At 35.1% G+C, this 26,602-nt stretch overlaps 1 protein-coding gene across 2 annotated transcripts in view; it reads left to right on the forward strand.

Moving 5' to 3' along the window:
• The window catches only part of SCFD1 (sec1 family domain containing 1), a 54,236-nt gene extending 29,360 nt beyond the window's left edge, over positions 1 to 24,876 (forward strand). Inside the window, exons 15-25 of one of the 2 annotated variants that reach the window (XM_087747106.1) lie at positions 1,735 to 1,831; positions 5,683 to 5,753; positions 6,646 to 6,725; positions 7,301 to 7,363; positions 8,397 to 8,472; positions 10,651 to 10,704; positions 15,394 to 15,446; positions 18,159 to 18,192; positions 19,445 to 19,510; positions 23,625 to 23,693; positions 24,662 to 24,876. In XM_087747106.1, coding sequence (XP_087603232.1) covers positions 1,735 to 1,831; positions 5,683 to 5,753; positions 6,646 to 6,725; positions 7,301 to 7,363; positions 8,397 to 8,472; positions 10,651 to 10,704; positions 15,394 to 15,446; positions 18,159 to 18,192; positions 19,445 to 19,510; positions 23,625 to 23,693; positions 24,662 to 24,685 — 687 coding nt within the window. In that variant the 3' untranslated portion in view covers positions 24,686 to 24,876. The other variant, XM_087747107.1, reaches the window with a different exon arrangement.
• Positions 24,877 to 26,602: the final 1,726 nt, after the last annotated feature.

Raw genomic sequence — 26,602 nt, forward strand, 5'->3', positions numbered from 1 at the left:
TATGTAGTCACAGTCACTATGACAAACAACAGAAGACATCCATCTGCCCGTAAAAGTAGCTAGGGGTCATTTTTTGAGCACTCTTCATGGTAATTTACTTTATAAGCTGTAATTACAAGCTTCCACAAAGGCTTTAAATTAAGTTGCTGTTCTGCAAGTAACTGCTCTTCTCAATGAATTCAGTAGATGGTGAATGAGAAATAGAAGCGTTATCTAGCTACCAGCATCATAAGCTGATTGCTAAAGGCTTTCAATATTAAAATATTCTTGTGACTTATGTCTTCTTTTATTTTGTATTGTAATCTCCAACTCTTTTTTGATGAACTTACAATACTCAGAAGGTGAAACATCCTAACATCCTTAGGCTAGAGAAGTACCTTTTTTTCTTATTTTTTTTTCCTTTTTTTGGGGGGGGGGATGTGTGAAATAACTGTTTCTTTAAAATGCCATTCCTTATTTGTTATCTCAGGAATAATTTTAGCAGAATTCAAAAACATGTGAAAACCAGACTTGTAAAGTTTTTATGTTGCTGTCATTACAACAGCCGCTGCACTGGGTTAGAAGGTGCCATAGCAGCTTTGCATGCCTCGGCACCATCAGGCACAATTTCCTGAATTTCTTAACTCAAGAAGACCCCTGGTGACTCCTGCCTCACTCTGGCAATATCATGTCAGTCTCCCAGTGGGTATGATGTGGAGCTGAAACACTTTCAAGGCAACGAGGTGGAGATCCACTCTGCCGGTCTCCTCTTTGAGCCAATGCATAGCTGAATGTGTCCAAACACCAGGATTTAGTTAGTTACCAGGTATTAAGGTTTTGTAAGTGGAATAGTTGTAACGTTTGTTGTGATGCTACATTTTACTGTTCAAATGCTCCTAATGATCTGTGATGTAACAGAAGTTTTTTAAATAAGGTTTTGAATGCATTTTTCTATCTCTAGATTGTAGTTCATGATATGATGGTGGAGAAGTACAAAGCTTGGCTGTTTGTGCAGATGTATTGCAATGCAGTCGTTAGTTGCATGGCCACGTGATGCCTTCCGTAAAGCTTTTGCCGCATTAATTTTGTGCAGTCCCAGTGCCATCCTCCCTAAAAAAGGATTTTCACAACTTGGTCTAAGTGTGTCATTGTATAATGAGAGACTTCTTTTCCAGTGTTAGCAAGATAATCTTGCTATAATCTTTGGTGTGAATGAGTTACTGCAAGCCTTTGATCTGACATGGTTATTTCAGTACCAGCCCAAGCTGGCAGTTGCCAGCTTTTCTCTGGGATGATGCATTAGTGTATTTAGGAATTTCTCACATTTATCTGCATTGAGTAATTGCCTTGTTGACTGAGAGACTTGAGATTCAGCATAAATATGGCATAATATTCACTTGAGCATTGTTTTTTCCTATTGCAGCATAACACTATGTATGATGTCATGTAGCTTTCAGCTATGGCAAAACCATAGTTAAAAACAAAGCTCCTCTTCCAGCTTAATATTTGCGTGTCAAATGTCCCTTGCTTAACTTGCATTTTTCCTTTTCATATGAGAATTACATAAGCATCAATTTTCTGAGAGTTAATAAAAGCATATTATAATGCAAGCACCAGTTATTTTTATGGATAATTTATTTTAAAATATTTTTTTAAAAACAGTCTTGATAGCTAAAACTATATACCTTTTTAAAAAGGAAATAAATATTCTTTCACAGTGTTAAGATGTTAACCCTAACACTTACTCTTAAACAGAGTCGAAAGCTGGATGTGTATTTTGAATATGAGGAAAAAATAATGAGCAAATCTGCTCTGGATAAATCTCTTCTGGACATGATTTCTGACCCAGATGGTGAGTACTTTAAATCTGAACTTGGTATAAAATTTGTTAAGATATACAATAAAATCTGTACCTGCTGTGATTTCAGGTTTGATAAAGAGCTTATGTGCAAGCTGTGCAAGACTTGTAAAGAAAGGAACTTTTTTTGATTTTTAGTAGCAGTCTAGAGAGTTTAGTATTTTGGTTGAGTAATGTCCGAAATATTGGCAACTTTTGCAGCTCCACTAAAATCCTTTCCTAACTCCTTGTTTCTGAAGGTCAAAATATTTTAACTTTTGTTTTTATTAGTATAGTATTTATTAGTATGTATTAGTATAGCATGGAATTGTGTGATCTGAACAATAAGGATTCTTTAGAATCCTACTGCATGTTTTATAACACACGCATACCTCACAAACAGAATGAAAAAGGGCATTTCATAGAATTTGGTTAAGTCAAGGGGTTGTGATGTTAGGTAGCTCTTGCTTGTGTGAGGAAAAAGATGGCTGGGAGAAGGTGATGATGGATGGGAAGCCAGATGTAAATTGGCCAGTTCACGGAGAGACTCACCTGAAGTTTTACATGCCTTGACCCAGCTGTGGCATGTCTGTTTTCATCATCTAAGAGCAGTGCCCCCCAGCTTCTGTTTCATATATGATTCATGCATAACAAAGCTTTACACACCAGGTGATACTCAGATTGTCTATTAGCAGGAGTCACTAGGGGTCTTTCTGTAAAAGGTCGAGACTAGAATGGGTTCTCAGCTTTTCATAGTATCATAGCATCAACTCTGGTTTCAGCCTGTCACAACCCTCTGACGGATTTCAGTATGATCTGATACCAGTTGGCTGGAACAAAATAACCTGCAGAGCAAGACTGTAAAACTTAAGTTATGACCACGGGCCTGTCTGCATATTGGCAAGTATATTGGCAAATCTCAAGCATTTAAAGACCCAGGGTTCCTGCTTTTTTCCCAGTGTGCTCTTTAAGAAAATATTTTGTTACTGCATGCTTATGTGTGTAGTCTTGTAGCTACATACTGGACATATGTATGCTTGGAATTTGTATAATGATTCATATTTATGGAAAGAGTATATATAAATCCTGCTGACTTTTTAAAAAAATCTTTTATTAGTGTCTGTGCTATAGAATCAAAAGGCAGTAGAAGAAATAGTACATGGTTGGTAGAAGTCTGAGCTAAAATTTTAGATGTCATATTGGATCAAGTTTAGAAACTAACAGATGTTCAGAAAATCTAATGTCAGGCGTCAGTCTGTAATTCAGTACAGACATTCATTGTTAATATGAGGCTAATAAGAATATGAATAATCAGTACTTTTATTAAGCATCAATACAAAATAGTCCTTTTCCATGTTCAGAATTAACTGTTCAGGTACTATTTTGATTTCAGCTTTTATGTTTGCATGAACAGCTGATACTTAAATATGAAAACAGAAACTATTATGCTTGTTAGTATTTCCTACTGGATCAATTACTTTCTACCTGAATCCACATTTTCTATGTGTTTTTAGATTGCAGTATATATAAAATTGTTTTTCAAGTTCAATGTATCATATCAGCATTCCTATTAACAAAGTTCCTGGGTTTTACATAAGAGAAAGATTAGATTTCCAAGCTAGAGTTTTCCTTCATAAGTTAAGTGTCCAGGTGTTCACAGTACCACATTAGCATTTCACGTGCGTTGTCTAGGTTTAAGATAAGTTTATATAACAAAAGGATTTAAGTTATATCACAGGGATTATTTCCGGAGGTGCTATCTTGTAAAACTGGCCAGGTTCCTATTGTGTGATTCACTGTGAGATACCAACAGAAAACATGTATTTTGAAGGAATCATCAAGTCTTCCAACACGTTCAGTGGTGAACTACTTGTTTGCTTTCTCTGTGGGATAGTTGTCTTGTGGACAATGATATCTGCAGAACTCTTCACAAAAGGACTTAGACTTGACCACTTAACAGCTTGAGCCTCCTATTTCTTCCTATCTTCTACTATTATACCACTGAAGGCTATTAGCTGCCTCCCAGTTCAGTGGCTATTATTATATCCTGAAGTAGTGATAAAACTGGAGTTACTGGTTTTGCTTTGCTCTAGTAGTTAATCAGTAGCCCTAAACCCTACCAGCAACTGCCTGCTGGGTTTTGAGTGGAAAATAAAATTGTGCTGTTCTAGGTTTAGCAAGTTAAGTTTTCTTCAGAACATTTAGCACTCCCCCCCTCTCCGTGATGTCACAGACTGCAGCCTAGAAAAAAATAGTGAACATTTTATAGGCAACTGATCTGAGCCTTATAGCTGTGATTTACATCAGTACTATGTCAAGAGTAAAGCGCTTTTGCCAAACCAAGTGGTTTTCCTAAGATTTAGTAAAGTGTACACAATACAATCACAGATTTTTTTTTTTTTTTAATTTATTATCTTTCGGTACGATGAGATATCACTTACTCTCATGTGTAAATGAGACCACTTAAACTCCTGTGAGCACAAAACTAGGAGTTTTGTAGACGTGGTAAGTAGGCCCAGCAAGGGAAATGCTATCAAGTGCTAGAGGATTCCAGTTCAAACTGAAACTTAGTGATCAGCAAAGTACTGAAATGAAGCTATAAACTGGGAAGCTGGAAACCAAGTTTCCAAGTCAGTTACACAAACTGAAGTCAGTTACACTGTATATTTAGAATGTTTAAGTGCCTTTTTCACCCAAGTGGACCCCAAATGGATGTCTACTTTGAAAGCTGGTTTTGGTTCAGATAATACAGTTTCTTCAGTTCTTGATCTTCTGGCTTACTGGTATTTGGTAAAGGTTAATAAAACTTATTTCCCAGAAGAAAATTGTACCAAGTCATAAATGTTCGTTATAACAGTGCCTACTCTTAACTTCTGCCAAACTAAATATATGCTCACTTATAAACAAAAGTTGCAAATTAGGTTGGATGATCCCCTGCTGATCTGATCCACATTCGGGGGGGGGGAACCAGGAAAAAAAAATTTTTCTTACCCACACATACAAGAAAGTGCATTTTTATAAAATATTATATGATATCTAAAGGTATCAAGCTTTTTTAATGAAATGTTGGATTATGAATTTGAAATATTTGTTTTGAGAAGTTGTACTTCTGAAGTCGTCTTTTGAAACTATGGTCTTCACTAATAGTGATTCTCTTCTAGAAAAAAGCAGATGGTGTTCAAACTCTGATTGTAGTAGGTTATAGTCTAAGTAACACAAGGATGGCCAATATCATCATTTTGATCTGGCAGAGATGAATTTTGATTGCTGTTGACAATGCTACCCAAGAATTTGTAGCAGTGTTTTTCTCCAGTGAGTGGTGTGACAAAAGATGATTCAGGAGGTGAAATCCTTCCTGAAGACAAGCTGGAAGTTCAGGGGCTTTTTCCTGACCAAAAGTTCACATAAATGCTTTTGCAGCTGTCACATGTTTCAGTACAGTCAACCATAGAGCTGCATAAACAAATTGTAGAGCTAAAAAAAATGACATGCTGTAGCTTTTACTTTTATGATTTTTCTTTAGTCTCCTCTTTCATGGTTCTACTCCCTGCTAATCCTTGCAGTCCCCACATAAAATGAGACCTAATGCCACTACGTAACTTAGTATGTTATCTGAAGAATAATATTCACTACAAGCAAAAGGGGGAAGTGTAAGTGAACTTTCAGAAACAGTGAGCCTGTCTAACCCAACTTTTAATAAAATGGCTAAATGTCTTTCTACCATTTTAGACACTGAACAAGGCAATGGTTATAGATAACAATTATTGTCATAACTAAAGGTCTGAATGTACATATATATTATTACTGAAGAGCAACTAACATAGCAGCATAGTTACAAATTTAATTTTAATTTTTTTTCACTGCAGCGGGAACTCCAGAAGACAAAATGCGATTATTTCTTATCTATTACATAAGCTCAGCTCAGGCGCCTTCAGAGGTATGTGTGTTCTTTACAGCTTCCAACACCAAATTGTACCACACAGATTTTTCTGTATCACTTCAGCACTAAATAGGTATTTCTGCTTTCCTTTGAAGTGAAGTACGAAATGCCCAGGAAATATTAAAGCTTTAAATAAACTTTGTAGTATTATCAGGGAATCTGATCACAAAGCTTTAGCTACCATTTTGAAGGATATGAATGACTAGTAAGAAGGAAGATTATCTTTTGAAATACTTAGTTCAGTGTTACTGCAAGAGACATCTTGGCCTGCTTTCTATTATTCTGCTCCACTGCTCAATAGAAGTAGATAAAACAAAGTGTTAATATGACTCTCTTCACTCCTTGTATATTCAAAAATAATGGGGTCAGTTGACCAGTAGATGAATAATGGAGAAATGCTTCTTGTGCCAATATCTGAATAATTCAGGAAACAATTTCTTAATATTTCTTTTGAACTTATGATGATTAATTTCAAGGAAGATTTTTATTGTACTGTAGAAATATTATGTGGTAGAAAAAATACGGTGGGTTAGGCAAAGAGAAAGTATTCTTATAAATGTATATTAACTCTTCATTTTTTTATTACTTCCTGTTCTGATGTTTTACAGAAATCAATATTCTGTCAGTTTTTTTAAAGATGCTGATATAAAAGACTGTTCCCATATCTGAAAGTGCACAGGATTTAATTCCACAAATACTGTTAAGTTTAATGAGAGCTGCTTGCAGCAAATTGCATTTTAAGTTATATTTTCATACTTGGTAGGAGATGGGATTAAGACTCATAATTAATTTTTAACTTTGGTTAATGCTATGACTTTACGCTGCTTTCCACGTAAAGAGACTTAAGAGTAGTTTCAACCTTTTGCAATTCTCCACTTCATAATTTCAGATTGATTTGGAGCAGTATAAAAAAGCATTGATGGATGCAGGCTGTAATCTTGCTCCTTTGAGCTACATAAAACAATGGAAGTAAGTAATTTCTTTTTTCTCCTACGTGAGGCTATAACTAGGTAATTTTACAGAATTCACCATTGTCATCAAAGAATTATGTGTTGCTTCTCATACATCATAAATTATCCTTAAATGTTCATTCTGGCGTAATTTTTTGCTGTCATTATTATGCTAATACATGCAAATCTTATTTTAAAACTAAAGTCCAGTAATGCCAGAACACTACTGAACATGACACATAGTAGTGTACTTAATGATCCAAGACAGAAACAACTTACTGAATTAAATGAAAAGTTGTGCTACTTCAGACTCCAAGTTTTTTTGGTTCATACCAAAGGGCCGTGCTGCCTATCAGTTATTCTAGTTTTACGTGGTATCAAAATAAAGTCTTCGTCTTTTAAGTATAAAATCTAATTCCTTTCAGTTCCTCAACTATTGTAACTATAGACAAGAGAGATGCATGTAGTAAATAGTTACTTCCTGAAAGAGTTTGAGAAGCAGAAGTTGGTTCACTTTCAAATGACCAGAGGGGAACATTCTACAGCAGTATGTGCCATGAGATAAGCATTTCATTTCTATCCCTGCTTTCACAGGGCTTTCACTAAGATGGCTTCGGCTCCAACCAGCTATGGAAACACTACGCCTAAACCTTTGGGGTATGCTTTTGATGAATTTTCTGTAAGCCTTCGGGTTCTTTCAGTTTATTTTAGTAGTACTGAAAGCGTGATTAGTGCTGTACAAGGCCCAGAATAAAACATTTCCCTATTTGTAAAAAGTTTTAAGTTACAGACAATTACAAGCACTCATCTCCCCTTAACAGTGCATAGGACTTACACACAGGAAAATAAAGGGATCTGTGACTACATCAACAAAGTAACTTAATATAGTGATATCTGCGCCTGCACATTAAATGTACAGGCTCTCACAGGAGAAGAATTCGGCACCAGGAAATGGATCTATGGCAGCCATCATTTTGAGCCTTGTTTTATCAGTGGCAGAAGATAAGAACAGCCCCGTGTATTCAAAACTGGTTTTCTCCAGGGCTTGGAGACTGTCGGGTGCAAGAACACACCGCTTTTTCGTTAGGATGTCCTGGACTGGGTGTCTGCTTGTTGAAAGGTGTAGTTACTTATTTCAAGACATGAAACAAAGAGATAATGACTGTGCTAAGGGTACATATATCCCATACACGATACAGGATATGGGACTTGGGTCTTTCCATGCTTGAGAGGATTTGAATCCCCATTACCAACTTTCAGGAATGCACTGTCACTGTCATAAGGAAACTGTGGCGCAGTATGGTTAGAGAGAATTCCAGTGCTGTCTCACTTGGAATAATTACTGTTTGGTTGGAGACGCTGACCATCTCTGTTAACTCTGGTGATTAGGACACCCACTTGAAAGGAGCACTCAAATCCTTGCACTGCTGAAGTTGTAAAATAAACTATTCAATGGATTAAAGACTAGAACTCAAGACTCCTAATGATAGGTGAGGATCTAATCCCTAGATTATAGGTGTATCCCATACACTTGGTTGCCATGTGGTTTGAAGAATATATTTCATGACAAATTGAATGACTTGGTACTTAAGTCCCATCAACTTTAATAGGAATTGGATGTCAGCATAAAGCTTAAGAACGCAAATTAAAAAAAGAAGGTCTTACATATCGTCTTTATTTTGTTTTTCAGTCTGTTTTCACGTGTTATGAATACAGGATCACAGTTTGTGATGGAAGGAGTGAAGAACTTGGTACTGAAGCAACAAGTAAGTTTAAAAACAAATTTAAAAAAAGTCTATCACGTGAGCTTTGTGAATATTTAGAAAAACAACTTTCAGTACCTCTGTCTTAGTAAAATTAGTTGGACAGTAAAAAAAAAGCATCAACCTCTGCTGGTGGATAGATCTATGATGTTGTAGCTTCCAGTTTTTAGACAAGTAATGAATAATGTTCAAATTTTCTTTGAATACCTCCATTTGTGAGGAACTAGATTCCAGTACATGCGATTAAGACTGATTTCAGCATTATAGGGAATACTTAAAATAGGCTAGACCTTCATAAACAAAAAACCCCCTCCGTGTCTTTACTTAGAACAGCATGTATTAAATGCATCTATTCCAGAGTGATTGAACGGCTGAAAGTGTTCTTTCTCTGTTCGGTTACAATTCAAGTATTCCCAGTTTTCCCACATAAGTATGTACAGCAACACATCTTGAAATGTGCTTGAAAATCAAAGTGTGTTTATAATGACATGGCCACCACCTAATACTCACTTAACTTTAGAAAATATTTCTGAGCATAACTAGCATGAAAATTTCAATGTACGCTCTGCAAAACAAAACAAAACAAAACAAAGACACTGGTTGTGTAGCTTGTTGTAGCTGAAATTTTGAATTGTGGTTCCCAGAAACCTGCCTCCCTGTAGAGGACGCACTGTTTTTTCCAATATGCACTTTTGTCAGATGGCGATAAGTAAATATTTACAGTTAAAAATCTTAATTCTGTAATATTTTGACATCAGAATTTCTAAGAAAAGATCATTCATCATATTATCATTCTTAGTGGAAGAATCAGAATTTAATTTAGAAATACAGCATATCAGAACTAAATAAAATGAAATCTCATCTCTAATTAAATGTGTATCTTTTTGACATAGTTATTCTAATCATAGCCATTGTTTCTTCATTGTTATACATATAATTTATGCATGAAAAGTACCAGTTATCACACAAAAGTTTTAAAAAATTGTTTCTGTGGCTTTTGTAGGGTAGTCAATGAAATTCTGCAGGAATTTCACTATGACTAGATATGATAAGTTGCATTGCACAGTTACAAATCAGTGGTATGTCATGAAATATAGTTGAGGAAACTGTTTTAAATATGCAGCTTGCCCGTATGTGTATTTTATAGAGAGATCTAAACTGTTACTTGTAACAATAGATAATAATTGTATTCTAAATGAGACTTCCTGTTGTTGTATTAAACATTTTGTCATTTCTTTTAACATGTGTTGCTTTAAAAAGGTAGTAGTATTCGTGACAAAATGGCTTGCTTTGGTTTGGGTTCTGAGTGAGTAAGAAGCCACAATGCCAATATTTTCAGGATTTTTTTTTTCTGGCTTTTAATTCATTCACCAGGTGTTTTGGGGTAGCCAAATAAAATGCTGTTCTTCCTCATATTTTTAAACCTGATGTAGGTCTGTGGTTTTTCTATTAAAGTTAACTTTTTTTTTTCTCATTCGAGGATTTACATTGGTTTTTTACTAGGCATTTTTCAGTGTTATTTGTAGATTATCCTTTGGAATGTCCTTTTTTGATATGTTCTGTCAACAAGATACATTTCCAGTTCTGTTGCTATGTAAACTCCCCCTCAGTTTATTACAACTAAAGTGGTTTGGCTGTTTAATACTTCACATCTTTTATCCAAGCTAACATTTCCCATCTTAAATAAGGAAAAGTCATCTTGAATCTTACCTCAGTTTATTCCTTTCCAGTTCATCCAAACTTGTTGCCAGGATTGCTTTTTTTACCCATTTCTTTGACAACATTAGTTCTTTTTTAGACTCACACCCTTAATTCTCATCTTCAACGTTAAAATTCTTTCCTTAAAATGCAAAGTATTTTTTTTTTTAATAAGAATTTGTACATCATCACATGTCTGCATCTATTTGGTAATACCTAAATACAACTCTGTTCCTATGTTCACGTTTTTTTGCACTTTCTATTCATCCTCTAGCTAGATGCTCCTCAGATGTTTGCATTTTCTGTACAGAAAGGTAATTTAGGTGATGATAAAAATGCTCAACCTTTACAAATTATAAGAGGAAAACTGTTTAAAGTAGTATTTCAAATGCTTTGTAAACTATTCCATAAATAATAGTGTGCCTGTGAATAATTCTTAGTAAGCATTTCAGCATTCCATTAATTTCACATTATGTTTTACAGAATCTACCAGTCACACGTATATTGGACAACCTTATGGAGATGAAGTCAAACCCTGTGAGTATAACTGCCTTCATATGGAAAGAGGTGGAACAAATGAAATCTTGAGGCTGTGATATGTAATATGCCATCGCTATTTTTCTTCATGATAATGCAGTTAAACCTAATCATGAATTATCTCAGGAATAGAACCATTTTCATAACTACTAAGATTTTTTTGCATAAAAATGGTTTCTAAACAATGACAATTTATTGTGTCTCATTGGAAATAGTGTTTTTGAGGTTTTTTTTCTATTCTGAGCTTCTATTACTCTTGTGCCATACTGAGTTTCTGTTGATCCTAAATTTCTAAAAGTTAAACTGTAGGCTGAAATTTTCTTTGCATCAAGGCGATTTTTTGTTTGCTTGTTTTTTTTAAGAGGGCAATTTCAGAAGTAGTTACAGAGAGGTATGTTAAGAAAATTTTGTTTCCTGCTTCTTTAGAGCTTTGCTATTTAGAGGAAAATATTTCAGTGCTTATGCAGTCTTCCATTTCGCAAGCAGAGTTGGTTTTGTGTCAGAAAAGTCCTCTTTTTTCCCTTGTTTCTGTGAAAATTTACTCAGGCTTACATAAGTTACAAACTTTTGAAACACTTAAATGTTAGCTAGATAGTCAAGACATTTGCTAAAATTCACAGCTAAAAATAGCCCTAAATCTTTTTATACATAATGTATAGTCAGTCTTTTTTTCTTGCTATGTATCTCATTTCTTCAGAACTCTTACATAGGACCATTCTGTACACAAACCTGTTCTGGAAAAATCACCTGTTAAAAGTAATTTAGAAAGCTTTAATAAGTTTACCACATCGTATCAGTCTTCCTGTTTCAATGACGTCAGCGTCAGACAGAGATACAATTGTAATATCTCACACTGGTTAGTACATTTAAAACATTCTTCTTAGTCCACTTTCACCTCCAGGTATTAACTATATGTAAAGGGAGATAAATAATGGTAAAATACAAAAACAATCAACATGCAAGTAATCCTGTCTTTTCTTAAACTGTACTTCATAGATAATGTATGTCACGATTTTTAGCAGAAAATTTGCTTTCTCTTAACAAAGAAAGAAATTTGCACTGTTTTCAGTGGCAGTGGATTGTTGTCCCTCTTTGCAAGACTTGGAAAAGATGTACGGGGCTAATTTTATCTAGTCAACCAGTAGAGGTCACTCAGAATGCTTAATACAGAAAGTGGAAATTAAAAACTACAGATAACTTACAAGTAGGTAAAAAATGAAACAATTTTTTTAAATTAAACACTAGGTTCCTCAGCCTACAAGTTTAGGAATTGATTTGAAAAAGTTCACAAGTCATATGGGGTTTTTTTGCTGACTTGATAGTGTCACATTTCACTTAGTAGAAAACAGCCACGATCGCTTTGATAATTTGGAGAAAACATTGATCTCCTGACTTGAAAAAAGCAGAGATTGAGCCAGTTCTGTCAGACAGCAGCTTCATGTATCGCTGCCATGTCAGAGACTGGAATTCATGGCCCAAAACCCGGAGTCCTGCTTTTTCAAGTCACAGGAGACCAGGCAAGCCCTAAAGAATGATTCTCCTAACCTGCAGGAAAATGGACGGCAACTTTTTGAGTGAGTTTCAGCTGACGGAAGCAAGCCGGAGAGTCATTGTGGAATATGTCAGACTTGCTGTACCATCAACAGAAGTGAAATTGTATCTGGAAGAGGACAATGTGTAGAAATACACCACTGTGGCCTCTCTTCATCTTGTCATGTTTGAGGTCCTTTTTGGTTCCCCAGAATGGAAAGCTATTGCACTGCAGGCAAAATAAAAAGGGAGGGGAAAAAAGTAAAGAGTTTATTTTTTTTACAACACAGAAACAAATCTCCTTTATAGTTCATTGAATCTTACTAACCGCAGTGATCAGTGTATGAAACGTACATACAGATAAAAGTTGTAATGCAAAATTAAAACAGATTATTGAGAAGTCAAACAATTATTACAATAATTGTAAATAAATAATTTTCTAAATATAAAATGCAACCATAAAGTAAATATATGAAATGTACAACTTGTACCACCAACATGCGCAAATATTATTGTCAGTTGAAATTTTAAACCTATTCAGAATGCTATGCTGTGCAAAACTCTGTGGGATTGTCTGTAAATCACTTTGTGTGTTACTTGTCCCTGCTGCTGCTTTTGTCTCACAAGGAGAGCTACCAGGAAGGACAAAGGAGTCCTACACCTCTGTTTTCCAAGTTTTTCAGAAGCAGGAACAGATAGAATAGTTCTTATGGGCAATAATACCATCCTGTAATTTCTTAAATTTGTCTAGATTGTTTAACTATGCTTACACTTTTTTGTGAAACATTTATTCAGAAACATTCACGGAGGACCTTAAAGTAATCCATTACTTGGGTTTTTTTTTAATAGTAACATCCATTGGTTGAAGAAGGTTTTTAAGCAATTGCTTTTGGGATTATGTTTTCATAAAGGAATATTCTGTTCATAAATCTAATAACATAGTTGCTTTGGTTTGGTATCCCTGAATAGAGATTGATTAAAACCTTAAATCTTCCTAACACACACAAAAAAATCATATTGTCAAGTATACACAAATTTTAACCCATAGATATGAAATTGACCACCACTTACTATAGAATTATGGAGGTTCTTTTAAGTATCTTCCACAGCATGGTTTGATTCTTGAGTGAGGACAATCTTTGATAAATAAACCTTTAATATTTTTATGACAAAGTCCCAAAGGGGTTTAGCCTCTGTCAATACAGTATGTACATTTGTATTGACTTAAGAAGTAGATAAATCTTATTTGTGATACATATGAATGGCACTGTATTTTGGTTAATATCATCCCTTTCAGTAAATATGGTATCTTTCAGGCTTAGGATATACTGTATGATTACCTTTCATGCATTACAACGAAAAATTCTAAAAATGGGGGATTTCATTAGTCCAGACTAGCCATGTTAGCTTCTGCAGAAAAGCAAATACAGACTGAAAGTCAAGGATATTTGCACGGGTCTTTTTCCATTTTAATTTGAAATCTTGAAAATTAAGTTTATAATTTCAAAAGTATGAATTTTATTCATTAATTGCTTGGGGAAGTCACAAATTCAGTTATGTGTAAGGAAACTGCTATTCAGTTATTTTTCCTGGCAGACTAGCTATTTCTTTAAGCAAGTAAAATCTAGTAGGGTTTCTTTCCCTGCACCCTCAAAACTGATTTCAGCAGGAATGGTGTATTTAAACAACAAAAAAAACCCAACCCTAGCTTATCACTTTTCTATTACTTTACCACTTTTTGTGTGTCTACTTACACAGCCCACAGCAAAAAACCACAGCAGTAATACATTCCGGAGGAAATGTTTGTAATGTTGTTTTTCTAACTCTGATTTTAGTTCTGGCATTAATCTGTAATTCATTCTAACAAGCAAGGAAGCTGCAGCTCTTTATCCGAGTTAAAGGTTTCTCAAATACCTCTCAGTTTTAGTCTGGCACTATCTATCCATTCCCAGCTCTCTCCTTACTTCAAAGTCACTATACCACCTTTATGTATGAGGCTGCCAAAATCATGAATGCTGGCAGACTTTACAAATGCAGTTGAAATTCCCAGTGGAGTATATAAAAGCATTTTACAGAGGTTAAGTGTGAAATTAGATCTAAATTAATTTTTTTTTAAAGCCAAACTTGAGGATAAGAGACTTATTTTATGTAATTACATGAAGGTCCTTAATATAAAATAGATTTATTTCCTGTGTGTGTAACCACCACATGTATACTAAGTATTTTGTAGTATTAGAGATAGTTATGCTTTGTGAGCTCTAATAAATTCCCCAGATAATGTCTGCTGCTCAAGAAGAATTATTTCTGCTCTACAGAATCATCAAAACACAGAGATCTTGCATGTAAGCACCCAGATGAAATCAACTGCATGCACTTTATCCACAAACTAAACTTCACAGTACCTGGATGAAAACGTAGTGTAGAAACAGAAGCAAGCCAAGTAGTTGTCAGAAGGAGTTACTAAGAAGTTTTGTTTTTCATCCCTAATAATTGGCAAAAATCCTGCTCGTTGCCAATAAAAATATTGGAAGTGCCTCAGTGTTTTCTGTGAAGAAAAATTTTTTTTCTATAGTTAGACAGACTTTTCAAGTTCTTGTGGAACTCATTTCTTCTTCAAGAGCTTAATTTTGGTTTAATAGTAGTCATAAATCATGAAATGAAAAGGGTGAGTTACATAACGGTAGCAGATTTTGATCTATCTTGTATTTAGCATTCATTGCCACAGAAGTGTTTTGTTTAACAATATTAAATCAATAGCAGATCTCTGTAACCTGGAAAATTTTAGCATTTATAACTAACCATGTAAAACCATCTAAAGCTGGTAACACCTTAATTTTTCTTTCTGCATACTGCCTTTCTGTTGGGATTTATTATGCAACCAGTGTATTTTTTGGAAAGTCTGTAATAGTCAATTTTAGATGAACCAGAAACATAAAGCTCAATAGCACCCTTCATAGCTCTTGCTGTTGTTTATTCTATACTTGTTCAGTTATGTACAAATACTATAAATATTAGTGGACACCACAATTAATTTTGCATGATGTGACTGCTAAATGGGAAATTATGTTGGTTTGAATGATGTTTAATGTAATAGATACAAGCAGAAATTCGTAAGCCAAAATTCCGATCTTTTGAGATGAAAACATACTTTTTTAATAGGAAACAGATGACTACCGGTATTTTGACCCCAAGATGCTACGAGGCAGTGACAGGTGAGTTTACTCTAAGTTTTGCTTCTTTCCTTGTACCCTGTGAAAAGGCTAACTTAAGAAATCTGTTTTGTTTTACTTGCTGACTACAAGTAATTGATTTTAATCATTAGTTCTAAGGCAAGACAGTTGGTGTTGAAGGAGTTCACAACGGGAACATGGGTCAACCAGATAAATTTTTGTAACACTGCAAAAAAAAAAAAAAATCTTCCGTTCCAGTGACTGAACATGCTGCTAACATGTAATCTGTTCAGTCACAGGAATGTGTACTAATATTTAGCAATAATAAATGTTAGAATTCTTTATAGTTGTACTGCTTGGTTTCTTTGAAACTTTGTAGTTTTTCACTGTTAAATTAAAAAGTCACCAGATAGTGCACCAAAATTTCTTTATCACTTTTTAAACAGTTAAAATTTTAACTTAAACACAACCCTTCTTTAGTGATTTGTTAGTAACTTTGAAAACAAAAAATCATTAAAAATTGACTGCATTTGCTCTTGTATCGGCAGGTGCACATTTTTTATTCATGTGCCTATGAAGGGTGAGTTGGATATAGTTTATTTTGCCAATAAGAGAGGAAGAGGGATTACACTAGAAGCTTATAAATTTATATCTTTTGCTTTATGTTTTTGACCAATAACTGTGGCTGATAATCTCACCTCTAATACCCTAGAAACAGAGATGATACTTAATTTTAAAAGACCTTCTAAAAATAATTTTCATAGAACCCATGGGAAAACAATCCACTCATTCAATTGCAGGGGTTTATTACAGGACAAATATGGATAAAGTAGGTCCAGACTTCGTTGTAGTTATTTGCATTAAAATCTCTCCCCGCTTCCTCTATTCTTGAAACATGGAAAGTATATTTCTGACAGCATAAGTAGTAATAGGAAACAAATTTCAGATAATATGTATGTATGTTTTACTGGAAAGTATATAATTACAGACTGTATAATTTCAAAGATAAGCAGATTTTGAAAGCCTCAAAGAAGAAAACTGCCAGTATTTTATGTTTCATTTTAATTGCAGCTTTCATTGTTTTGATATGCCTTTATGGCATTTTTGGGGGATTTTGTGCAAAAGTGCAAAGATTTGTTTTATTAAAGCCAAAGGGTTTTTCTCATGTAAATGTGCATTTTTGCCCTCCCCATGTAGTTCTTATGTTGCTTTAAACAATGTAAAGATACGCATCTACAGCAGTTCATAAATGTGCCATTCTGTGTAGCTATCATCATAGGGAAGAACTTTTAATTTCTGGTCTGGGATTTGTTTGGGTTTTTTACATAAACTCAAGTTATATTCCTTAAGTCGTACTTGAGCATGACAACAAAACTCTAGTATAGCCATACAGGGGGTTGTCTAATTCTCCCTTCAAATATTTATGTAGATGGTAAACAACCAAAGGTTAGCTGGCTTGACAAAATATCGCTAGTTTAAAGTAACAATATCAAGTAGTATAATTAATGGAAGGATATTAAAAAGTGACTATTTTTTTTTTCTAACCTACTCCTGTTTTAAGAAATACTGGCATTTCTACCTATTATTTTTTAACTAGAGTAGGAACTGCATTACTGTAATTCAGTCTTAGCAAAACAGTATCTTTATTCCTGTGTAAAGCGTACGTCAAGTATTAACAGGCCTTGCTCTCTGAAAGGACGACACAAAATATATGTGGATTTAGCATATCATATTCAAACGACAAGAGAATTGGGCTAACAGTTCTACTTACGGGGAGTCTGTAGTATTCGTGACAGATCAAAACAACATATTAGAGATAGCCATTCCCTCTTAAAACCTGTTTTTCTGATACACTGGAACCTGTGTTGAGTCAATTGTTGTTGGTCACTCAGGGAAAACTTCTTGAAATAAGGGAAAAGATAAGTTGAAGGGGAAAATGCAATGCTTTTAATCTGTGTTAGAACATACGGTGCATTTGACAGCCTGGGGCTGCAGGCCAGTACAGGGCAGGAAGGTAGCGGTCGTGCATGAGCAAAGGGCAGGAGAGCAGGCTGAGCCTTCAGAGCTTTCTCTTTGCTTTCTCCCTTCCTCCTGAAGGTGCAAAGAGGTTTCTCCCTGCTACCTCCCTCCCTGGGGCCAGGGCTGTGTATTCAAATGGAGAGGAAGAGTCTGTACCACCTAAACTGTAGCTTACCTCTTCCTCCTTAGATCATTTTAATCCTAATGTTGTTGCTGTGACACCCGACAGCAGAACACGTACCTGCTGCTGATAGCGGTTTTTGAGATTTTGCAGCATCAATAAGTATATACGCAGGCACTGCAAACTGACTGGCTTACCTAGGTAAGATTCCAGTAGGCAGGATCTGTAAGTGTCATGAACTGTGCTAATGCTGATGACATTGTTTACTCATTGTATTTGCTCCTAGCTAGCAGCACTACAGTTAGAGCTTTTAAGCTCTAAAAGAAGTGTTGTCATAAAGCTTATGATTCAAACAGCAGCCTTAAAACTGATGACTTAAAACTCCTGTTTACTCATGTATTCAGTCCTGTAGAATGAATGATTTTCCATAACAAATGATGTAAATAAAATACTCGGAGAATGAATGCAGAAAGGCAATTATTGTTCTATTTTATATCTTTGTCTAGTATTATACAGTATTCCATAACATGATGTGTACATGATACTTATTTTGCATATTTATATTAATGTCTAATAAAATTTAATTTGTAGTTTGTTTGTATTTCTTTTTATAGCTCAGTTCCAAGAAACAAAAATCCATTCCAGGAGGTAAGTCACGTAGAAATTATTTTTCAGTGTTCATGTGTTTAAAAAAAAAAAAAAATATCCTGAAGTACCAGTCATTTTTGCTGATCATGATTAAGAAAATGAGAGGTCTTGTTTGCAAAAACCACTTAGACTAATTATATCTAGTATTAATTATAATTAGCTGTTTCTTGAAGAAGTCTTTTCATCTTCAAAGGACTAAGTAAGCATTACCTAATACTGGAGAAAAAAAAATTAGAAAATTCTTCTGGAGGCAATTACAGGGATTTATTAATATCATAATTGGGTACTCAGCAATTTAAAACCCCATTTTTATACCAGATCTTTAGGATGCTCTCTAGATTTAATCCTTTGTCCGGCCTTAAACAGCAGTGTTGACCACTGATTTAAGTGGTAGTATTTTAAACAGTCTCTGCAATTAAAGGAAAAAAGCAAAACAACAAATGTTGTCATTTTATACAAATGCCAGTAACTTTCAGTATTTTTAAACATAAATATTTGCAAATAGTAAAAGTTTTACTGATCTGGTCTTACTACCAAGTTTCATAAGGAAAATCTTTGCCTTGGCAATATACACGTCTCGGGTTTGTCTTGAAATGTCCTAATTATCCTCCTGAACAAAGGAAATACCATGTGGTGTCATATATATGGCCAGCAGATGGTCATAGCAAAAACATCAGTAGTAACATAAAGTCTCTATAAAATTCACATAGTGTAGTCAAACAATTTTGGATAGTGAATGTTAACAAAGATGATGCAACTATGAAGTCTCCTTTTTCGATTCATTATTTGTTCTCTTTTAAACATAGCCCAGAAAATACTGATGGCCTTTACCAGTAATATTATAGATTATTACCAGTAGTAAGTGGGAGGAGGAAAAATAATGAAAAAGCGTATTCCTTTATACCAGAAGTATTTTATTAACTCTTAACCATCCATGGCGATATTTTAACTGTTCCTATGGACACTGGCGATATCTCCGCACAAAAAAGTAGCATGTTGAAACTGCATATGTTTCAAGTATTTCTTAGTAGAAGATAGTGACGTGTTAAAAGCTCTCAGCTTGCTATTCTGCATCCTACTAAAATTTCTGTTTTTTCAGGTAGGAAGCTAGTGGTTCTGTATCCAGTTCTTATTAGACTGCATTGTGATTAGGATGATTTTTGCTGTAGGTTTAATGATTTGGTATATATTTTACTACTGAAGTGTTAAGAATTTGAATGCATACTCTGATTACGTGTGTGTTGCCTTTTAGGCGATAGTGTTTGTAGTTGGAGGAGGCAACTATATTGAATATCAAAATCTTATTGACTACATAAAGGTATGTGCACTTCTGTCGGTTGTAGTCTGTAACTTACTGATAGAAACCAGTTTTAGCAGATTTTCTGTAACATTTAGTATTTAAAAGATTAAGTCTATGAAATCAGCCTTAATATTCTTATTATATACAGAGTCTGGGAAAAAAGTATGTAAGAAATCGGTAGAAAATGTGGATTATTAATTCAGACCAACAAAGAGTTACTGTTATGTTATGGTCATGTTGCACTTTTGAATTGAGTAAATAAGCTGCATTCTGCTTTGTTTTGTTGTCATACACACTAATGTGGTAGCTACATCTGCTGACAGGTTTCAAACTGAATTAACCTGTTTTCTGTGCTGATATATCAAATGCTGTCAGTTTGGCTGTTCATACTGTTTTTAAGTCCTGTTACTAGTTTTCATTATATAAATATATATTTCATTAAATAAAGCAGCTGTAGCATATCATAGCCTTGAAAGTAAGGAACTGCTCAGAATTCTCTAGTCTTCATCGGTCTCACAAAAGAGATACTACAGTGCTTTTTCATAGGCAACTTAGCAATATGAAGTCTGTTCAAAACAAGGCCTACAGATAACAGTATCTTATTTTACAACTATCTTACTTGAGCATAATGTCTGTTGTTTCAGAAGCCAACATAATGCAAATACTGTGCTATCTGTCAAAGCAAAGATCAGATTGGCATCAATATCTAAGCGTTTATTATTTACCCACATTTAGAAGTTTTTGCTAATGAGTTAATGGAAGCTCATTCTTGATATGCTGCGTCATTTGATTCTGTGTAGAAATCATAAAAGGTGTCATATGCACAAAGAAGAAAATATGGAACCAACTATGTAATGCTGGTGTAACAGATTTAATTTCTCTGGTCCCAGCTGGCCCCCTAGCAGAACACATGCATACCAAAAATCAGTGGATGGAGAAAAGTAACTACGTCATTACAGTTCTTGGGGGGCAGGGGTGGGATTCAAGCACTTTCCAGGAATAAAAAAAATACAAAAGGAACTTTGATAAAATTTTGAAGTAGGTAATAAATTATTTAAGAGCAGCAGCGTATCATTCTTCCTTCCTGATCTTAACCTTGTTCATGGTATGATTGTCCTGTCCTGTGGTGGACTGGATTGAGGCTTTTCACACAAAAGAAAAAATATGGAGCATTAGTCACTGAAAAACACTTCTTCCACAAAACAAGCACATGCAAGTTTTATGTCTAGGTAAATCTTGAAGAACATAAAGTCATAAAAGAACATTAAAAAGTCATAAAAACAAAAAGTCATTAAAAAAAAGTCATAAAGAACATAAAGTGTGTGCTGAGTTGTTTTCCCCCCCTAACAGGCAGCCATTTTGGAACAGAGCTGGTCTGGTTAGGGGAAGGGAGAGGAAGAGGAATGTAAGTTAAAGAAATTATTTAGGCTCAGCTTAGCACTTACACTATTCTTGATAACTAATTGTAGCATTCAGTGGGGCATCTGCCTGTAGCAGAGTGCATTGTCAGACTTTTGGCTTGCCTCCTTAGTTTACCCAGAGGCACTTCAGGTGCCATATCAATTCAAAAGATGCCCAGCAACATGTGTATTTGTGATGTGTATTTGTTATGCCTACTAAAAGAAAACTCTGAATTCCCTAGAGGCTAATACACTTCCCTGATACGTAGCTGCATACTGACAGCTCTGAGGTGTGCTGTGTATGCATATATGTATATGTGTATATACAGAGCATTTGTATGATGACAAGTTAAACACTCAGCACTTCATACAAAGTGGCAGGAAGCTGAAGTTTCTGAGGAATAAGAGGGCAAACAGGAGGTCAGTTTGTAGAGAGATGGAGAGGACAGAAGAAACTGAAAACTACAGGAGTGGTAATGTTAGATCTTACGGAGAGTCAGAAGTTGGACATAGTCTTCCTGGAACCCACGGACAGAGGTTTCTTCATTATCACTTGTCACAGCTGAAGGGTGCTGGATGTTTCTCTGATCAGACTGCGTACTTGATCAGTGGGAGATGACCCTCCCAAGGGGGAAGACTCACCTCTATTCCACTTAGCCATTTGCCCTTGAAAAAAACAAGAAAGGTTAATGAAAGCCTTAATTCCACCTCCCACCCCCCAGAGACTTGTCAGCCTCTCCCAGGTGACTCTTACAGACTCAACCAATAAAATTTGCTTTTCCATGTGGTACGCTTCCAGCATCTGTTGTTTCAACAGATGTAGCTTATTAATTATTCTAATATTCAATCAGTCTTCCTCCAGAATAAAAAAGAGAAGAATCAACAGCTCTGTTCTTGCAAGCAGATACCACAAAGATTTTATTCACTGCTTTATTTTTCTAAGCACTATCTATTTTGCCAGTTTGCCTCTGAAAGCACAAAGAAAGTATTTTAAAACTTTCTAAAACAGGAAGCAATGTTCATTCAGCTTTGGCATTCTGGAGTTTTTGTAGAATTAAGAGGAACCCTCAAATCCAATTATTTGCAGTTCTGTGCTAGAATGGACTATCTCACATCATCAAAAAGCAAATATTTATAATGTCAGTAAGGCAGATTGTGCCTTAAATATATGGGCCAAGTTCAGTTCAACATGCTGAAAACATGTCTTCAAAATTGCAAGCCATAGGGAGCCTCCCATACTGTTCTGTACAAAAGAATTTAGCATGTCCTTTATTTTCCTTTTGTAGATGGTTAGAAAGGTACTGCTTGATAATCTGTTCCAATCTACCTGTGATAGAAGTTACCATTTATCACAAGACGTTTAAATCCAGCATAGTTTCTCAGTCATTAAAAAATACTGGACTTGAAGAGTACTGAGGTTATTTTTTTTTTTTTAGATGTTAAGCAGTTTTGACTTAGCTCCAATGATTATTTGGAGACATAGCTCTTTGTTTGAATGGAGTAAGTAATTAACTTTAAATAAAAGCATACACATTTTAAAAATTACACTTCTAGAAGAATATATATGACAGACTGGAAGTGTACATTAATGTATTTTAGAGCAACACTCCCATTTCACAATTATTTGTATAGTTTAAATTTTTTTTGGTACTAGGCAGAAACAAATGCTATTCAGTCATACTACTGAAAGTAGAATCTGTCAAAATACCAGTTTAGATCAAAACCAGACCTGTTCTGGCATCAAGATTAAAAAAACTGGCCTGAAACGTGGGAAGATGCAAGCTCAAGATCTTGCTCAGTGACAAGAATAGCTTATTACCACAAACCACTCAAAATTAATAAAGATGAGGACTTGAACCAGGATTACCATCTCCCTAGCTAGCGTGTGACCACCAGCTAAGGACTGTTAGAATCCGCTTCTGCTACTTTCTGCTTAAACAGCACAATTGGTAATATATATGAAACAAAACCATTTTGTCAAGGCTTATGTTCCTATTTTGTTTTTTAATAAGTTTGTTTTACCTAACTAATATGGGAAAATGCAAAATAATTGAACAGTGAACCAGATTTCTCAAGCCTGTGCTTGAACTTTGAGGAACCATAGGATTATTAGCCCAACACTGGAAATAAATAAACTCAGTCTGAAACTATGTATTATTTAAACTGATTTTCACTTCCAGAACGCTAACATAGTACTTTGGTAGCCTTACTATCCAGCGAATACTGTCAAACTGCAAACTAGGTTTATTATGCATCCGATGGAAATCAACATAACGTCTTGTTTTAGACTCCCTTTACAAAAAAAGTGCTGGTTTTAACATCACCGTTATATGGAAATGAATTACAGATTGAAGTTTTCAGGCTCTAACACAACAGAAACAGTAAATCTGTTGTCACTAGTCTTAGCACAGTGCCCAGTTATTTTAGGGGGTAGGGTTTACTCAAGTAAGGTTGTTAGCTTTCCCAAGCCATTCATAGACACATCAGAGAACGTGAGTTTAAATGCGTAAAATGCCCTGTTTTTCCCACTTTCTTTCTGCCTCTGGTCTCTCATTTTCTACTTCAATTTAATTACAGGTTTTTTTCCTCTGGTGGAACAACTCTCCTTTTTCCAGCGAAAATATAAGACTCCAACATCATCAAGATTTTTTTTTTTTTGGTGTACAATTAGTTTCAGCCACTTCTGCTGCTCTGTTAAACACTTGATTTCTTCCTGTCTTTTCTTTTTTTAGGGTAAACAAGGCAAACATGTCCTCTATGGCTGCAGTGAACTTTTTAATGCTACACAGTTTATAAAACAGGTACGTACCTTTGATAACCTCTGTAATATTTCTTACTTCTGTAACTGTGTTGACTTATTTACCTTTACATTTCTCCATGGTTTTTTTTTACAAAAAAAAAACCAAACTAATTTGTGAAAGATTAATACATGTTCTTGTTATCTATTTTCACTTGATTGAAATGGGGGTTTGGAGTCATTATTTTTAATTAACTTTTGAAGGCCTATATTGTCAATGTGAGTTCACAGGTAGTGCAGGTGAACAAGTTCATAATAATTGCCTTAACATAAACCCTAATGAAAAAAAATGACTCAGTTCTTGATACTTTCACAAATAGCGTGTCTTTCCAGGCTATTCTAGCAACTTTTACAACTTAAAAACTGCTATTCAACTGTGATCTTTAAACTTTGTCCTAAATTTTGCTATTTATAAATACTGGCCTAGTGGGAGCTAGATGTTGTCCATACCTATACTAAAATCAATCTTTTAGTGCTGTTAAAAACAGTATCATCGTTACTTCTCTATGCCTTATTCCAATACAAATGCAAATTAAATATTATTCATGGTGGTTAGCAAATAGCAGCCCTTCAGTAGGCTGTCACCACCTCTGGTTTTACTTCCTACTAAAATGAGAATAAACTGTTACTCAAAACTACTTTTTAAAAAACTAAATTAATTCTTGTTGCACTTGAAGGAGGCAAATGGTGCTTATCAGCTTATAACTCTTCAGTCAGCTTAATTAACTTTTTTGTTGAGTTGACTGGGTATGCTGCACCTTCTACCTCTGAGGGTGATTCAGATCTTAAGATCTGAAGCTCAGGTCCTGTCCTGTGAGGGTATGCATTCAATATTCTGTTACCAGCAGACTTTTGGTTGTAAGAGACAAACAAAGCTTATAGGACAGAAATATTTACTGTATGAACTGGATGTTAGTTTGACTGAAAGCATAAGATTAGCAACCTAATGGTTTTCTGTCTCTTCATGTTTAGCTGTCCCAACTTGGCCAGAAATAAGACTGAAACACCATTACCCGGATGGCAACACGACAACAGAGAATTGTTACAACATTCAGATATCTTCATATCTATAATTTTGTCATTATATTAAAACTTAAACCCATTTCATTAATATGATAACTTTTTAAAAAATCTGTAATTAATACGGTGTATATCAACATTTCGGAAATAAACCTTAAAACCTGCTATATTTTTGGTGGGGGTCGGTTTCCCATTATTACGTTCTAAATGCAGTATTAGCTATGGTAGATGACAGAGCTGGCTGAACAGCGTAGCGGTTTCAAGTTCTTTTATAGCTTCTGTTACAGTAAACAAAGCAACAGCTTGAAGAAAAGGTCAAGTCTGTCTTTAGGAGATGTGTTCTTCTTGAAAGCCAGACTATCTTTTTTTAACAAAATTGAAAAGGACAAAACTGCCTTTTAGGACCACAGACAAACAGCCTTAGTGCAAGAGAACTACTGCCTCTAGTTCTTACCCTTTTATTTTACCAAAGTCATCGTACTTAGATTTGTGCAGTCTTTGCTTGATGGTCCAAAGGTGTACTTGAAGACACCTTCCGTACAAGCTTCTGATACAGTAATTGAGCTTTTCTCTTCAGGTTAAGAGAAAATTGGTTGCCTACACAGTCACAGTTTCAAACTGTAAAACTGTGAAATCTTTAATAATTTTCTTCTGCACTTTTTATTGGAACTGCTTTGACTGTTATGTTTGGGAAGAAACCAAGTCATACTCACAGAACAGCTCTTAACTGTTCTATAAGCACATATTTAAAATACAGTTTTAAACAATTGCATTAGGTAGGGGCAGTTTAGTAGTTTAACGAATCTCAAGATATAATTAAGCTTTGCCAGTAATGATAGCTCTGGAGAGTGCGTATGGGAATTAGAGAAGGTAACAGGTGTTCTTTGTAGATGTAGGTCTCTGCCTCTAGAAATGTCCCCTCTGGAAACAGCACTGCTACTGATGAAGCAATAATATGTCTTCAGAATGAGGCCTAACATCCTCAGAAAGTGAAAACGCTTGTTGTGGGTTTATTAACAAACTGAGAGATTGTAAGAATTACTGGCTTACTATAAATTTTTCAGCAGTGTTTTTGCACTGTTCTTCAGTGTTGAATGTTAATTTTGCTCTAAAGGCAACGCTTTTCCCCCAGCTAGATTTTTTTCAGAACATCTATACAAGAAATGCAATTGATCTATTCCTTAAAAGTACCACAGTAAAAATATGCATTATCTAGACCATGTTATCAAAAACTAATAATGTTATTTAATTATCTCAGCTGAGTGTTGTAAGCTACTCCACACTCTTACTATAAACTTCTAACTTTGCCAAGTCAACAAATATATTTATTGTGGTGTTAATTATAGTTGTTGTGTGTGAGCACTCTCCCATACTTCAGTCAGCAAGGACTCACCGTGTCAAAAGCAGTTTGTTCTTCTGATTCCCTATATATACTATATTTGTTACTAAAAACAAGGTCAAAGTGCATTTGGAAAAGAAAATGACATTTAAGGTGTTTATTGCTTCCTGTGGGAGTTCATTCCAGGAGCTTGAAATACTCCATCCCCAAGAAAGCTGTGCTTCCTATGCCACCAGTTTTAACTTTGCGTCTGACAACCAGCCTCTGAAAAACCTGCTGACTGCTTTTTGTCCAGATCTTCTCACAGCCTGTGATACAATGGACCCTGCTCACTTAAACCAGCGGCATTCCTCAGTCACAGCTTACAGAATTTGCTGCTTCAGTAAACTGTGTAAAGATAGCAGAAATTACTTTGGTGGCTGTGTTCAACAGCTTAATTGGCAGGCTTTACACTGCCTCTGGAGGCAGGTTTCATTTGTGCCCAGCTTTAGAGCTGGCTATATAGGTCCGTTGTGTGAGCGTGCGCTGGTCAATTCGAGTTTTCTGTTTTTAAA

The sequence above is a fragment of the Nipponia nippon genome, unplaced genomic scaffold (genome assembly GCF_047370975.1).
Source record: "Nipponia nippon isolate SJK-2023a ecotype South Korea unplaced genomic scaffold, ASM4737097v1 scaffold_11, whole genome shotgun sequence".
Taxonomy (NCBI): Eukaryota; Metazoa; Chordata; class Aves; order Pelecaniformes; family Threskiornithidae; genus Nipponia; species Nipponia nippon.